Source organism: Clavelina lepadiformis, chromosome 4 (genome assembly GCF_947623445.1).
Source record: "Clavelina lepadiformis chromosome 4, kaClaLepa1.1, whole genome shotgun sequence".
Taxonomy (NCBI): domain Eukaryota; kingdom Metazoa; phylum Chordata; class Ascidiacea; order Aplousobranchia; family Clavelinidae; genus Clavelina; species Clavelina lepadiformis.
In genome coordinates, this window is record NC_135243.1 from 6,664,183 (window position 1) to 6,681,104 (window position 16,922).

The window sequence follows — 16,922 nt, forward strand, 5'->3', positions numbered from 1 at the left end:
TAGCCGAAACAGGCTGTCAGTGTCGGTATTAGCCTATAGGCGGTGGACACGTTGAAAACATCAGGCTAACTTTTTTTAAAAGTAGCCTAGGCAACCACATGACAAAACTACAAAATTTTGACTCTAGTATACAAGTGCACAACCAGATGACTTCACAATTTGAGTAGCTGAGGTTAAGTATACAAAGGCATCCTGTGGTTGTGCACTTTGTATTACTAGTCTAATAGGCTAACCGAAATTTTTGCTAGCTTACTTTTTACATAGGCTACTGGTATTCCTGTATTCAGACGTTTCCCGCCGGCCTTTTTCTCTAAAAAAGGAGACACCAACTTTTGCTCCGATTTAAACTGCAAAATTACTGTTTAAAACCGATAACTCTAAAGAGAAAAAACGGGAAACAGTGATTTTTTTCCCCGATTTTTATTGTATACAATACATTGCCTGCACAATCGCCAGGTAGCCATGGCTCACGAGCGGCAGTGGCGCAGTGCACACCAGCTGCTTCGTTGTACACCAGAAGTTTGCTATTGCACACCCAAGATCTCGGTGAAGATACAAAGCATTTTGACTTAAAAACTAGGCAACATATTTTCAAATTTTTTTCTTTATTACGCAAAGGAATTCATATGCTATTTACCTAGATGCGAAATCATTACAATGTGATGCCCAGAATGCTTGTAATTTATAAAAATTTAAAAGTGAGCTGACAGTTTCCATTGTTAACTATAGGCGATTGTAAAAGTCTTACCACCAAAAAAATATGGCGCCCGTTACTTGGAAAGGTTCTATAAGTGCTATGGTAATTTGTAAGGAAACTGGATGGTGTCCCCCAAATAACCACATACGTAATAAACTACTTTAACAAAGGTAGGAGTTCTTTTGTTAAAGGCCGAACGAAATACCAGCAAAATGCTATTTACCGGGCAACGTTTCTGCTTAGGTACAAATTTATATCTCAAAAACTACAAGTAATGCAGATTTTAAGCTTGAAACATTTTTAATTGGGTTATTAAAACACCATATTTTACATTTCATTCTAAAAATCTTAACAAATAGAAGTAGTGCCTGTTAAAGGGTTAAGAACTTTGGGTGCACGTTGATGTCTCTCAAAGGTGCTTGTGTAGGCCATGTCATATTTTCCATACCATTACATAATTTTTTGAAAGGTCCTCTATTTCTGTGTAATACCTAGATTTCTGCGTCAACTTATTTTTATACTAGGCCATTGATACAATCTTGCTACATAATGATGTATGCCATACCTTAGAAAGGGTTTATTCGATTGGTAAATACTGTTTCACTTCTATAGCATTTTCTGTGAAACACTGATTTTATACTATAAGGCTCTGAATGCTACTTTGTTTTTGCAGTTTTTTAAAATTGTCATATGGCTACATTTATCATATCCTATGTTGCAAATCAAAGTTTGTATTTTGCTCAATTAAAAACAAACGAGTGCATTCTTTGCAAACTATATATACAATTTTACTCAACTGTTTTTTTCAGGCTGACTGCTAACTTTGTATAAGCTGTTAAAAAATGATGGAATTTGGTGCCAACTCTTACCCATTTGATCCAGAACCCAACATGATGGATGAAAGTGAAGCAAGCTTTGTTGCTCCGCCAGATCCCCCTCCTCCATCAACATCATTGATGTACCTCCTTAAAGACCTACCTCCTCCTGCTCAAATGACAGGGAGCACTAACCTACTCGCCCATTTTGGGCTGGAATCAACGTACAATAAATTTTGCGGTAAGAAGGTCAAAGAATCGCTCAGTTCGTTTCTTCCGGACTTACCTGGAGTAAGCAATACCCCTGGCCGCGAAGATGGGAGTAGCCTTCGTGGCGTGATAGAAAAACCTCCAATCGTTGGCAGCAAGGAAATACAGCCACTGTCGTCAGGTATGTTAATGGCCTTCAGACTGCATCCAGGTCCAATACCTGAGCAGTACAGGCCTATACAACAACAAACCGGAGGGAGGAGACGAAACAAGCATCATAAGAAGATTCGTCCTGACACTTCGATGCATAATCCTCTTGCTCCTGAAATGGAAGAGTTTGAAATCAAAAAGCATAAAAAGCGTAAGCATGAAGATGGGGAAAAGAAAAAACGCAAAAAAGAAAAAAGGAAGAAAAAAGAAAGAGAAAAGGAGAGATCCTGAAAGACGTTAATGCTCGTGATTGATGCTGTCAGTTCTGGTATGAGTATGGTCACAATTCACATGTGGAAGTGCACATGTTGACTATTTGCCAGTCAGCGCTGGTTGGTTTTGCTCCTGGTTGCAATCAAGTTGCTGTGAGACTCTGAGGTCCCTGTATTCGTACTACTGTGTAGTTGGAAGTCATTATGTTTCATGAAGAGAAAAAATCTGTGAGGAATTAATAAACAAGCAGTTATTTTTATTTCTATTGTTTGGCAGTTTGCTAATAAATAATGTGATTTGTTTGGTATATATTTAGATATATATTTACGGCAATATTTAGTATTGTTTTGTTAAAGCACCAAGAATTTGCAATTAATATCGATGGGTTCAATTATTGTTGTTTGCTGTTAGCCTATGTCTAATCATAAGTCATCAGAACATACATTGTCCGTATACATACTCCTGAAGTATGTATGTATATAAACTTAACAACCAAAAATTGAAATGTCTTGTTACTTCGTGTATTGGCTTTTCTTAACATCGAACAGTTTTTTTTTTATTTTGACACACTGTTTTCTGCTAATGATAATCAACGTTTAGTAATATTTTGTACTCGAAGTGGATATTGCGACTTGCTCATTCTTCTCAACAAATGTTTTCAATGTCAGATTTGTTTTCAATTTTATGCGTAGCATGCAGTATGCATATTTTTGTATAATTTTGCTACCTTTTGGACAGGTTGATAACAATAGAAAATATATAAAAATGGCTCTTGCGGATGTATGTAAAACTGATGCGCCAAATGGTGGATACTTCCTTAATTTCAAGACTCCTCACCAGTCAAAACAACATGAGTTAGATGAATGCTTTGACGAGGACTTCACAGTTCCAACTGCAAAAGAGGTTTATATTATTTGCATTACAAGTTTTGCTTTCTTTAACTAGTTACACAAAGTGCATTGCTTATTTATCAAAAGTTTGTGTGAAGTTTGCTGCCTCGATTAACCTGCATTCGATTATCCGGTCGCTCTATTTTGCTACAGCATTTCAAAATTAGATGGTTTTTTAACTAGTCGTTGGATGAATTGTTTCAGAGAAATTTACGTTACGGGAAATCCAATCATCAAAATGTCGTACAACACAATAATATAGTTTATTACATCACTATTAAAACAATCTGGGGCTGCTTTCCTGCGATGGAGTCAGCTGTCGAATTGTAACTACACTGTACACGACCGGTAGGCCTAATTGTTAAAGTTTTGAAATGGATTCATGTTCGATGTATTGTAATAGTTAAGCAGGCAATTTCTTCCTAAAATTTTAACTTCTATCAGTTTTTGTACTGTAGGCCTACCAAAAATGTGTTGTGTTTTCGTTTTGACTTTAATGTAACAATTCAATTATCCGTTTTTTTTTGCTTATCCGGTCATGTTTCTGAAAACATTGTCCTAACTTGACCGGATAATCGAGGAAGCACTGTAGTATATACCAGTACACATAGAACTATAATTTTAAAACCTTGTGTTTACTTGAAAGGTCTATTTGCTTAATATTGTGGTCTCTCTCTCTCTATTTATATATATGGTTGTATACCGGCATGTAGGAGAAGTGCTCATTGCTGAGGTATTGGACTGTGTGAGGTATCGGTCATTGCTGCTTAGTAGTAATGGGCCACTGAAATATTTGGCACCTTAACAGATTACCCAAGTTTTGACAGTTGAAAAGCAAACCTCAGGAAAAAAAACGTTTTTGTGTGATTGTCACAAACTGTACGATAAGTCTATACCCAATAGACATGTTCTTTTTACCCTGAGCATAATGTGACATGTGCTATACAAATGGTTCTCAACGTTTTTCTCTGATTATATTGATGATTAATTATAGATTGATGAATATTTAGACCCCTATTGTTTTCAAACGTCATTGATTTCACGCAAGATCATTTTTGAAATCTACAAACTGTTTATCAGATTAGGACAAAACAATGAGAAAAACCACAAACGCCATGCCAGACCAATTGAGTCATAGTAATTATATGCTTTCAATGTAAAAGATGATATATATGCTGTAGATTGTGCAAAGAAAGTTGAAAGCGAATGATGCTGCAAAGTATTTCTTCCAAAAAACTTTTCATTGTGGATTGCATATCAAAACAAGCAAGGGAATAATAAGTATGATGTACATTTGGAACCAACGTATTTTTATCCTTTTTTTTATAAACAGGTTAAAAATGGCTTCAGTTCCCCTTAAATTTATGCTTCAACAAGTGTCGTAAAGCTGAATAAATTCTATCTTATAGACACCACTCTTCCTATATATATAATATATATCTGATTCTGAGTTGGGTGAGGTGACGATTCTGAAGAAAATTATATCAACGCAGCATTTTAGGAGATTTTTTTACAGTGGCCCTGTACTAGCAAAAGCTGGAAACTTTCCCCTCTGTAGGCCTAATGCAAATTGCATATATACATATACCGTAAAATCTCTATTTCACCGCCACCTCTATTTGAACGCCACCTCTAATAGAACGCCACTTTTAAAGAAGGGTAGAAAAATAGAGCGCCTCCCTCTAATTGAACGCCACCTCTAGTAGAACACCACTTTTAGCGGCAGAATTGTATTAGCAGGTCTCTACTGATAATTATACAATTGATTAAGTTTTCACAATCTAGCAGTTAAAGCAGCCATTTAAAAGATACCAACCAACATACCGGTAGTAACAATGCAGTATCACGTTACAATAAGCAGCAGTAAAATAGAGCGCCAACCTCTAATTGAACGTCACCTCTAATAGAACGCCACTTTTAAACAAGAGTTGAAAAATAGAGCGCTATGGCGGTGAAATAGAGGTTTTACGGTATATATATATATATATATATATATAGCAGCTGTACTACACTAAATTTATAGGCATATTTATGTTTCAAAATTGAGCATATATTTTGTTTGTTTTTTTCTACTTTTGTTATTTGATTTTAGTATGTATTGTACATTGAAAACTTGTTAAATATACTTTACATTGGTCACTATCATAACAGGCAAAAGCATACTTGTCTCATTTGAGTGATCCAAAATCAGACGTTCATATAAAATTTCATCATGGTACAACTACCCTCGCTTTCAAGTTCAGACATGGTGTTGTGGTCGCAACCGACTCCAGAGCAACCGCAGGAGATTACATTGGTATGAGCACTGCTGTCGGTGTAACTCCATTAACATGTCCATAATTTAGTATTTCTTAATAGCAAAGGTATCTCCATTGTGATGTAAATCCTCAAAGAAAATGATAATTCTAACACAACCATTGTTACTTACATAAACTTATAGAGTTAACTTTCATCTTCAACAGCGTCACAGACTGTGAAGAAAGTGATTGAAATTAACCCTTATCTTCTTGGAACGATGGCCGGCGGTGCAGCTGATTGTTCATTTTGGGAGAGAGTCCTTGCAAAACACTGCCGCGTTTATGAATTACGTAACAAGGAAAGAATATCTGTGGCTGCTGCCTCAAAATTGCTTGCCAACATGGTGTACGGCTACAAAGGAATGGGTCTCTCTATGGTAGGTGTTTTCCAGATTCATAGTGGCTGGTGTTCAAAGATGTTATAAGATGCTGACATACCTTGGATCATTCTTAGTATATTTATGATTTTTTTGTATTTATGGCATACTAGCTTCAGTAAATGCAATACCCAACATTTCTAATAAATGCTATGGTTTTGTAACTACTGTTTTTACCAAGAACCTCAAAGTTGTCCTCTGTTGCTCACAGCACGTTAAATTATGAATGACAAAATTGCTGTCAAGTGTTTAATAACTAGCCGGTAATTGGAGACATTGAATTGATGACAATGTTGAAAAGTTATAAACTATACGATACGCGGTTTCTGTTTTTGCTTCACCGATTGGGTTTTCAGGGAACCATGATCTGTGGTTGGGACAAGCGGGGACCCGGGCTTTATTATGTGGACAGCGATGGACAAAGGCTAGACGGGAATATGTTTGCAGTGGGCTCGGGTGCCACTTACGCGTATGGCGTCTTGGATGCAGGTTATTCGTACGACTTGCCCATTGAGCGAGCCCTGGCATTGGGACAACAGGCAATATATCACGCAACACATCGGGATGCCTACAGCGGTGGAAACGTCAATTGTGCGTATACTTATTTTTTGTTGGTAATATAGTACTCAAGCTACTGTAGTACTCACTTCCTGAATGATGTTGTCGGTTTTTAGCTTGGAATCATTATGCGAGTCATTCGTTTCTGCAGACACTAATAATTCTATTATTCTTGTTTGCAGTGTACCACATGAAAGAAACAGGCTGGGAACATATAGGTTGGACTGATGTGCTAAAGCTCCATTACCAGTATAAAAATGAGAAGAAATGAAAAGTTTTAAAGAATATCGTCTTACTCTTTTAGTTTTGCTATTTCAAGCAGTTGCTATAAGTTGGGCCATGTTGAGCATTTTAGCTGCTTATAAGCTATGAAGCGATACTCATCTTTGCTTTGTAAAACTTCCAATTTCTCGCTGATTTCTGAATGCTTTCCATAGCTTTACTGTTTGGCTTTTCATGTGTGTAATGTTCATAAATACAGATTTGATGACAATGTTGTCATGCCGCCGTATTTTGCAAATTAAAAGATAATTTTCGTCAGGGCTCTTGTAAAGTCGTCCAGCACTGAAGATCTGTAAAAAACTGTAGCCTTTACAACTCTTACCCAATTTAACATGATGCTGTAGTTGCAAAACAAATCAAAAAATACCGCATTTGGTATAAACTGGCAGGCCTTCTACGACGGAATTCTGGATTTGAGTAAACCATAGGGTCGAATAAGAGGTCAGAGGCACATTGATGTCAGTGAAATACGAGCGGTCTAAGCTCTTTATGTCTTTGCAAAATTGTTGAAATGTGGTGTAATGAATCGGTTTGCTGGTTACGATTGTCCAGATAATCCAACCATTACAATGGTTATGAGTATGGCAAGTAAATGAACTGGCTACAGTATTTAATGAGTCTCGATTCTCCAGTCGTTAATATCTTTTCACAGCCAGGTTCATCTACTGATGTACAAAAAACAGATCAATTCCAATGATGTTGAAACGTCAGCGTCAACTTTCAATCGAGACCTGGTTGCGTCTTATGATAAGATGCCTGACTGATCTTAATAGCACTCTGATATTTTTCTTCCAATGGTTTTATTGATAAGTATTGCTTACAGAAGTCTTGATGACTATAGACTTGATTGCACTGTAAAGCAAGTAGACTGTTGGTGGATGAACACAGAAATTTATCGTAGAAGAATGAATACACTGACAATATGTACAAGTATATATACATGTACTACAGCAACAGTCGGTAAGCATTTCTCACACACATCGGAAACTGGTCATAACAATTCGTTGGCATAATTGGCGCAATTGCGCTGAGACTGATCTGAGAAAATATACCAATGCGTGGTACAGAATCTTAGCTAGCGTGATCAAGTACGTCATTTATACCAATAATGCTATATATGACTGTGACGTAGAACTACAGAAAAAAGAAATCTGAAAACCATTTGTCGCACATAACTACTCCATTACAAGTTGATACAACCAACATGATATTCAATAATGTAATTGATTGTCAAACTGCAAGCGCCAAAAATAGGCCATACAGGAAACTAATTGGTGATAATCACATATTTCAGGGCACAACGTGTGAAGTAGTGATGAATACGTAATTGCCAAGATGTAATAACTACTGTAAGCGTGGGAGATTATACTGGCACAAAATCTATGTATTTATCTGGCAATTGCCAGTCGCGCCGCTAGATGGCTCACTCGCGGCAGAATTGTGTTTTTCCGTGCTGGTGACTAACCCTACTTAGATGAACAAATGACTCCACACGAAGTGATGGTTAGAGAAAAGAACTTTGTTCAATTTCTCATGCAACCATACTCACTCGTGATACTGTGACTTGCCTGTTTGCTAGTAATTAACCTAACTAAGTACATAATAGGTTAAATAGTAAATTGAAAACCAATTAAGATATTTACGAAGGCGCGGCGTTCGGAAAGGTTAAAGTTTCTGATGACGAGTAAGCGAAGAAGATTGGGCGTTCTTTCCAGTTAGCACGAGCTGTCCCGAGCGTAGCCTACTCGTTAAACAATTCCGACGGTTGAAAACAAACTTGTAATGTCGTGCTGCAATTAGCTTACTATAGCACTTGTCTGTGAAAGACCAACACTCACACATGTATATTGTATATACGTATGTATATGGAAATACCAACGTACCGTACAATCAGTGCAAAACGTACTTTCAAATGGTTGCAAGTTCACCGCGTAGTGGTGAAAGTAACCGCCACAGAGATGTGCAATCGATCATATTCTGTAACTTTTGCCTAATTTCTATAAATATATTAAAGAAATATTATAAAGTGCAAATAATGCAATAAAACTCAAACAATTCTCAATTCAAGTACTTAAAAATAATCGAGTGCTACGCCACCAAATAAAAAATTATTTATATTTCGGTTTTATTTGGACAGATTCCACACACACACACACACAAAACATTCTATTCATACTGGATGCAAATACCTGAGTCATCACTACTCTTTCTGTTATTGTGACGTAATTTAAACCGCCGTTTTCGTCTTAATTTAGCGATGAATGTGTGCTTTTGCCACTTATTTGTGGTAATAACTGCTTAAGCTTAATCACTACATGTCAGTACAAATCCTTTCTCCAGTACATTTACTAACAACTACTCTTTCATTTAAGGCCAACTTGTGTTCGGATTTGCCCTTCACTTTAAACAATTAGGTGTCATCTTTATGAGCGTGGTTAGAGCCGGCCTTTGGCCAATGCGAGCGATGGGCTCCATGCTTTTCTGGGCCCAGCGCTGCTTAGCACCAAAACGAAAATAACAATTTAGCTTTTATTCTTTTCATGTCATGATGTTTTTTTATTTGTTCTCGAAAGAGAATGTTTTGGTGAAAAGATATCACAAAGCAAAACTTTGATGAGAACTGATGTGCAAAGGGTTGATTTCTGATTAACGTTGTTATTATTATTACATTAAGTCATTCAGAATTGGCATTAAGCATTGAAGTATTCTCTCTAGCTGTTGCGCCGCCGACCGACACCTTCATAAATATTTCTATTATCCAACAATTTATCAGAATTTAAGTGATTACGACAGCACATTAAGTGATTACCGAGCTCTCAAACAAAGCTTAATAACATCGAATATTGAATAAACATATCGAACGAAATATTGTCTACTGTACATAAATAGATTTTAATAAAATGTCGTGATTTAATCTATAACTAACAACAATTGAGACCCCAATTTCAACCTTAAGTCTAATTTTTAGAATTGTCAGGTTTGAAACGTCATCAATGCACAGAATATTCTCGGTAAGGTGTATAAAGCCTTGATTGTTGAAATGAAGTGTATTACTGCAATAACAAACCAAGTTTATATGACAAGTTAGCTGGTGAGTCATATATACCGGCGTAGCGGTCTCTTTATGCCAGAGGTGACGAACCTGCGGCCCGCGGGCCGCATGCGGCCCACCAAACGATTTGACAAACGCCCATACATGCAAGGCATATAGGACTTATAGGAAATGCCATACCGTCCGGAAAATTCCGGACATGTCCGGAATTTAGGGTTAAATTTTGCGTCCGGGAGACCAGCAGTCTTGAACGAAGCGTCCGGTGAGACCAGCAGTCTTGAACTTTCTTTCACCTGTTTCTAATCTTTGCGCAATGCGATATCAAAAGCTGATAGCACAATTGAGTCGCAGCAGTATGTCTTCAATAGATTGCCGCACTCAATCGATGTATTTTTTGCGGCCGCGGGAGCAGCTAAAAATCTGCCAAATGAAGCGGTTGTGCTTGAATGCTAATTATTATGCAAAATGTTAAAAAAATTGTGCGGCCCGCTTGCTCAGCCGTAACTGACAAAGTGGCCCGCGTCATCGAATAGGTTCGTCACCCCTGCTTTATGCGTTGGTGGGCTACGCTTGTGTGATACCCACAGGTGATACGCTTTCTGCCCAAGAAATGATAGCAAACAAACCAATATATGATTTTATGCAAATGTGTTTCATTTTTACCGTTATTGAAAAAACAAAAACATCTTTTATATTCACTTGACCTCTTTGCCTTTATAAATACCATCTTGGTTTTTTCTGAGCCTGACTTGAATGAAATGAAGACTTTTCACTTGTCGTTATGAAAACAATTTTATTGTCTTGCTCGTTTAGACAAGTTTTTTCACATCTTAGTCAAGAGCTACCCTTTCATATTATAAGATTTTGAACGTAGAACAAATTTAGATTTCAAATTAAGAAAAAACCGTTGTTTGAAAAGAATTTTGCTAAAACGAGAAAATGATTTTAAAAAGTAAAAATAAGCAAATACGTTAAGAAGATTGCAACAGATAACAATATTTTGAAACAGAAAGATATTAAAATTAATAATTTCTTTATTTTGAAAGCAATTGATTGCGTAGCAGAATAATTAGCCTACGTTAGTTATCCGAAGCCAGGATAAAAACTGTTTAAACAATTCAAGTATTTTTAATAATCGGGCGATGAAAAGAAAGTTTGTTTATTTTATTTTTGTAATTGTCTCTTGCGCTTGGATTGCATTTGTGATAATTTTATATGGACAGATATCGATCCGAAAATGTTTTCTTGAGGAGAAAGCCTTGTAAGTATTTAGGCAAATTTTTGAAGGGTTGTAAGTGTAAATTAATATTTAGGATTTTACTGATGCTTGTAGTGTTAACTAATCAAATCGCTTTATCGTTATCTTTTAATCGTTTCTCGCACTACTTGAGCACTCGTATTTTTTTGGTTTTAAGACAGAAAATTTCAATTGCAAATTCCCGCGCAAATTCGAACCGAATAAAGAGGCCAGAACCCAGACTGCGAAACACACACGGCATCGAATTTCTTTTGGAGCCACAAATACAATTTAATGGCAAGCACTACGCAACCAACGATGATACATCGTGTAAAGATAAAGGTATGGTGACAGCAGGTAACAGTAGGAGTTAGGTTACGTTAGGTAGTTAAAGGCAACCGCACGAAGTTTGCTGTCCACACTCTTCCATAAATGTTCATTTTGAGACCGAGGCAAGATCATAGAAACGATTATAAGTTTGTAAATATTGGATTTGATCAACTGAACTTCACATAATAACTCGAGAGAGCGCGATAATAACAATGTGAATAATCTTAAAGATTTCCCTTATCGGGAATTGCATGACTGGATTTCATTTCTGTAATCTACTAGAGCGAGACCAATTCAGAGAAATATAATATCACTACGCCTCTGATACCAAAACACTAACGTTAGTACTGCTATGCGATACAAAATATTGTTAGAAATATTCAGGAGTTAAAAATAATAACTACTGGTATTGATGGCTACAAATAATTTGGAAATTATTTGTGATTTAAATTGTTTACCAGAGTCTTCTTGGGCGATGGTAACATTTGTTAAATCAGCTGCTGGCAACATAGATCGACGGAATTTACTCCGTCGCACGTGGGCGTCCCTGGGGAAGATTGACCGGAGCAACTTCTACACTGTCTTCATTATTGGAAAGCCAGTCGATGAACAACAGGACAATATCCGAGAGGAATTCCTAAAATACCGTGACATTCTTCAAATAAGCAATCCAGATGATTACCAGTAAGTTTTATGATCACTTTAGTTGGTATTTGGTATGCTTGGTACCACAGAGGATAACATAATCCAGAAAAGTGCAATTGAACGATTTAAACTGTTTAGAAATATCGGTTTAAAAACTCTGGCCGGAATGAAATGGGCTTCTGAAAATCTCCCCTTCAACTACTACTACTCCACATCTGATGACGACATGTGGGTTGATATGCTTAAAGTGAAAGAACTGATTGATCAATACAGGATGGTGGCTAAGGAAGGTAACTGGCTGGAATTCCCCATCATCTGCACTTATAAGTGGTGGAGAGGTTCGGTGGCGCCACTTCGCACGCCCACGGACAAGAACTTCATTCCCAGGCAACAATATCGTTGGCCTTATTGGCCGACATTTTGCTTTGGCGGCATGTACACTACCAGCGTCAGCGTCATCAAACAACTTTGGGATCTTTCCACCGTAACTGAGCCACTTTACAACGCTGATAACGTTTGGATTACAGGATTATTACGCCACAAACTAGAAATGCCCGACGAGATGGTGATTCGGCCAGAGGAGCATGCAGCAAAGCATTATCGTGGCTTTGAAAATGAAGACGGGACTGTCAAATATGAGATAAAATTTGACGAATGGGACGAAGCACTAAAGAAATTACAGACCAGAAGTTTATGTCGGTGGTAGAACCTGTGTTGGATTATTTGCACATCGGTGGTCAGCAAATGATAGATCTTTCCTTTTCTTATAAGCTAAATATCATTTTCACAAATTATGGAACAGAAACCGGTGTAAACTTTTTCATGACGTCTTTGCTTCATTTTAACAACTTATTCTGAAAACGTTGAAATCTCCAATCCAGTGTGATTGTGTTTTTATGTTTATGTCAGCTGTCTAGAAATACATGTACAAGTTAACGCATGGTACCGGCTTCATTAGTATTAACTGGAGAAATAGCCCTGCCAAATACCTTTCCACTCCCCTATTTAAAAGCCAAAATAAGAAAAAATAATTCATCAGAGTCTAAACTCTAAACTAAAGAAACTCCACAAATATTTGCGTTTCCTTCTTTCGTTCTTCATCGTTCATATTTCGTCGAATCGAATCTTTTCCTCTATCCATCATCTGTATCGCGATTTAGAACAAAAGGTGGTTAGACTTGAGCGACTTAAGTATTGTTTGTACTTTGTATTGGGACATTTTGCGTTTTAGACCTTGTTTACTAAACTTCTGAGTATTATTATTTTCAACTTAATCAACATTAGTTTGTCATTTATAAACTATTATACTGAAGCTGATATTATCGAACTGGTCTTCTTGCTTCAATGTGTTCATATTTGCCACAAAACCAAGCCTGCTGTGGTTTCTTTATACGCTTATGTCATGAAATATTTTATCGGGTTCCATTATTACCTGCAACCTAAAAATAACTGATGGCGTTTAAAGTTTTCCAACATAGACTATACCGGGTTTAAGTGGAACTTTGTGAAGACGCAAGTTAGTTTTTATACAAATGGATTTTGTGCTGCGGTGTAAGTCCGCAACTTTCTTGTAAATAAATTTCTAATTTTTGTACACAATCAATAAGTTTATTATAAATAATCATTTATTATTACGCAGCAGAGTAGTTTTGTTTAATGTTTCGGTGTTTGCGTTTTCTCTCCACGGTCTCAGTGAATATCTTGTAAAGAGAAAAGTGGATTTTGTTCTTCACTTTTAATGAGAATGAGACTAAATGTTTTCTTTGCAACATTTGAAACGTCATTAGCCAGTTGATTTGTTTATTTGTTGCTGCTGGTAGCTTGATATAAATTTAAAGATAATTTATGAAGTTGTTTGAGCGCCGCATTGCTCCCTTGAATTCGTAGAATAATCATAAAGAAAACATGAAATTACAATTTTGTTACGAAAACCTGTATTTCAATTACATCTGTGTTGAAAACTTTGTTTATGTGGATTAGTTTGTAATGATTGTAATGTATTTTAGAAAGTTCCAGTTTTAGGGCATGCAAAATTAATTTGTAATTATGAAGCTGTTCGCAAAATGGGGTGTCTTCGTCATCTTCATTCTGTCTGCCATTGTCACTACAATGTATATCTACAGCACTGAAGTTTGGATAAAAACAACTGCATTAAAGTTTAGGTAAGTTAAAAGTAAATTTACCGAATTATAATCCCGAATTACTTTTGGAATTGCATAAAAACGTTGACATAAAACAAAAAAAACAAAATAAAGCGAAGTTTTTGCAGAGCAGGTCGATTTATTGTAATATTACAGTTCGGAAAAGCAACAAAAAAACATTGTTAAAAATTTATGCTTTTGACTCAGGTCCTTGCTAAGAATATCAAGCAGCAAAATGAAACTGACCAATCTCATTGCAAACACATCAAGGTAAGACTTGAATTCCTTTGAGTTGTATGAAAATGTTGTTCGGTTTCAACACTGACTTGAGCTAACAAAAATACCTCTAAGCATTTTTGCCCTATGTTCATGACAACAGAACCTACATACTGTTTTGGGACCATCCCTGGTCTGTGCCAACCGAAGGAATCTCAGAAGGTAACCTGGGAGGTTGCATGGGAACATACGATCGAAGCAAATTTCCCGATGCCGGGGCGGTTGTCTTCCACTACTCAAACCTGGATAGAGAATCCATGCCTTGGAAGCACTACAGGTGAGTAAAGAATATCACAACACATGACTGACACCGGATAATGTTATACAAAGATGAAGTTGAAGTCTCAAACATTTTACATCTCTATGACGTCATTTTGATATCAGGTTTATTTACATCACAGAGATCCCGAACAAATATTTGTCTTCTCCTCTCATGAAAGTCCATCATACGTCATCCACGGGGAGCATCGACACTCAATGACTAAATTCGACGACCACTTCATCAACTGGACCATGACCTACCGGACAGATTCCGACGTGTTCGCTCCGTACGAGCAATCTAAAGTCATAAACAAAATAATAGATGAAGGAGGGAAATGGATAGATAGTAAACTGGCAAAGAAAAAGAAAGTTGCGGTAACTAACCTCAGCCTAAGCTTTCCAACGTAATCTATAGCCGTGCATAAATTTGTCATTATCTCACCTCATTCTTAAACTGCCATGGGTTGCATGTGTTCTACTGATGGAATTGCTAGGTAGAATATTTTGGCTAATCCTGGCCCATAAAACAATTCAACTGAGTAAATCAGTATGTTGCGTTCGACGCGCATCTATGTCTTACACAGAAAATAAAAGCTAATCGTTCAACTCATTACATGACGTCTTTAGTTTTGTTTATGTTTATTTCACTTGTGTCAACTATCAATTTCTTCAGCAGTTTCATTTTTTTGCAGCTGTGGGTTGTAAGCAACTGCGCTTTACTGCGCGGCAGCAAAATGCGAATGAAATATACTGACGCCTTGGTTGAAGCTGGCCTGTCTGTGGATCGCTTTGGTGGATGCTTCAACAACAAAGACGATTTCAAGGAGCTCTCTGCTGATGACATGGAGGCCTACAAATTTTACCTGGCATTTGAAAACGCCCAATATTGCAAGGATTACATGACGGAGAAGTTTTGGCGCAACTCCATTGGTGCGGGAAGAGTTCCAGTGGTGTGGGGACCATCAAAGAAGGATGTTGAAAAACTTTCACCAACTGGTTCCTTCATACACACCGACGACTTCAAGACTCCAGCAGATCTTGCAAAGTATCTGCTCTATCTGGACTCGAACGACAAAGCGTACCGAGAGTATTTTAAGTGGATTGAAGATCCAGATGAAAAGACTTTGAAGCTTGCAAAAACTTACAAACTAGCTGGCCCATATCGCCTTTGCAAGATGATGCTTTCGAATCGCGTGAGGCAATCTCATCCGTCCGTGAGTGACTTTTTCTACAACGAAAAGGAGAACTGCATTTCCTCACAAGAGAATGTTATCAAGTAAAATGTCTTTTCGTTTCGTTTATGTTAATCAAGCACGGTTGCATGTGTATTGGGTATTACCCTTTTATTACATTATTGCTGGTCACTTTCATTATTACCACACTTCCCGAAACTTAATTTTGCACGTAATATAAGCTACATGGTACATGGCAACTTATTGTAGCCTACTGCCAAGTGAAATAGTGTCAAGGTTAATGTGAAAAGTTGATAGTTTATTATGTCGTTCACTACATAACCGACGAATTTTATTTAAAAACCAAAGAATGTTTTTGTTATAATTGTTTTAATATTATTTTAACGCCACTTTGTTTAAATTATATTCTGTAAAACAAAGGATTTTTTAAGGCAAACATTGCGCTATAAAATATGATTTTTCACAAACCTCAGACGTTATTATCATAAATATGCTCCTTGTCGTGCATTGACAAAGCCTCAGTACAGTACTGCAGGCTACTTACTTTAAAAGCTATTTGCCATAAATCACTTTCTGCATTTTTTCAATTCGTTGCGGCACGTACTGACGTCAGAGCAAACGTGCTGAGATATGAAACTCATGTTATCCTGCTGAATATCGACATGTAGCTTCAGCGGTAAAACAACGAATTTTGACCAACCAACGAAGATGCTAATAGGATGGGCCTGCCGCGGCTCGGGAAATCTTTTCCAACAACAAGGCACCATCTCTTGCAATGAGTTTTCCAACTTGGGATTGACAGTTATGACCATATTGTTTGGGAAAAGCTTATTTCAACTCCCCGTGCAGCTGGCATCTGTTGTTTATCAGATCGCACATTGTAACTCCCAATCTACACATCATACAAGCTTGCGCTTTTATCGGTGACCGAATCTTTGTCGGACTCGGTAAAAACGAACTCTTGTAAAATTTGTAGAACGGTAGTTTACAAGATGCGACTTGCTTAATAATCTTGTTTTAAAACTTCGACATAATTTCAAATAAACGCCTTCACTTGTAAGCATACTCATTGCAATCTGTAGCCAACTGACAAAAATTCAATCAAAAATTGTTTCATCAGAACCTAACGTACAAGTAGATTCATCTCATGTTGTTGAGAATATAGCACATAAGGAAAAAGAATCCGAGGACGAGATGGATGTTAGATGCTGGAGAGAAGTTTTGATCAGTTGAGAGAT

General features: G+C 37.0%; 4 protein-coding genes across 4 annotated transcripts; all 4 read left to right on the forward strand.

Annotated features, from left to right (window-relative positions):
- Positions 1-1,509: 1,509 nt before the first annotated feature.
- Positions 1,510-2,883, forward strand: LOC143452294 (mediator of RNA polymerase II transcription subunit 19-like). Its single transcript, XM_076953203.1, has one exon. The coding sequence runs from the start codon at positions 1,540-1,542 to the stop codon at positions 2,161-2,163; it is 624 nt and encodes a 207-aa protein (XP_076809318.1). The 5' UTR covers positions 1,510-1,539; the 3' UTR covers positions 2,164-2,883.
- LOC143452293 (proteasome subunit beta type-5-like) lies at positions 2,864-6,764 on the forward strand. Its single transcript, XM_076953202.1, has 5 exons — positions 2,864-3,048; positions 5,187-5,331; positions 5,498-5,709; positions 6,066-6,300; positions 6,450-6,764. Exons 1-5 carry the CDS (start codon positions 2,911-2,913, stop codon positions 6,536-6,538), a joined length of 819 nt encoding a protein of 272 aa, XP_076809317.1. The 5' UTR covers positions 2,864-2,910; the 3' UTR covers positions 6,539-6,764.
- A 3,844-nt stretch (positions 6,765-10,608) lies between these two features.
- On the forward strand, positions 10,609-13,698 carry LOC143453473 (beta-1,3-galactosyltransferase brn-like). Its single transcript, XM_076954817.1, has 4 exons — positions 10,609-10,862; positions 11,017-11,180; positions 11,630-11,852; positions 11,952-13,698. Exons 1-4 carry the CDS (start codon positions 10,744-10,746, stop codon positions 12,517-12,519), a joined length of 1,074 nt encoding a protein of 357 aa, XP_076810932.1. The 5' UTR covers positions 10,609-10,743; the 3' UTR covers positions 12,520-13,698.
- A 77-nt stretch (positions 13,699-13,775) lies between these two features.
- Positions 13,776-16,271, forward strand: LOC143453472 (4-galactosyl-N-acetylglucosaminide 3-alpha-L-fucosyltransferase 9-like). The gene is made up of 5 exons (XM_076954816.1): positions 13,776-13,975; positions 14,162-14,224; positions 14,334-14,507; positions 14,632-14,866; positions 15,184-16,271. The coding sequence occupies exons 1-5, from the start codon at positions 13,860-13,862 to the stop codon at positions 15,769-15,771; spliced, it is 1,176 nt and encodes a 391-aa protein (XP_076810931.1). The 5' UTR covers positions 13,776-13,859; the 3' UTR covers positions 15,772-16,271.
- Positions 16,272-16,922: the final 651 nt, after the last annotated feature.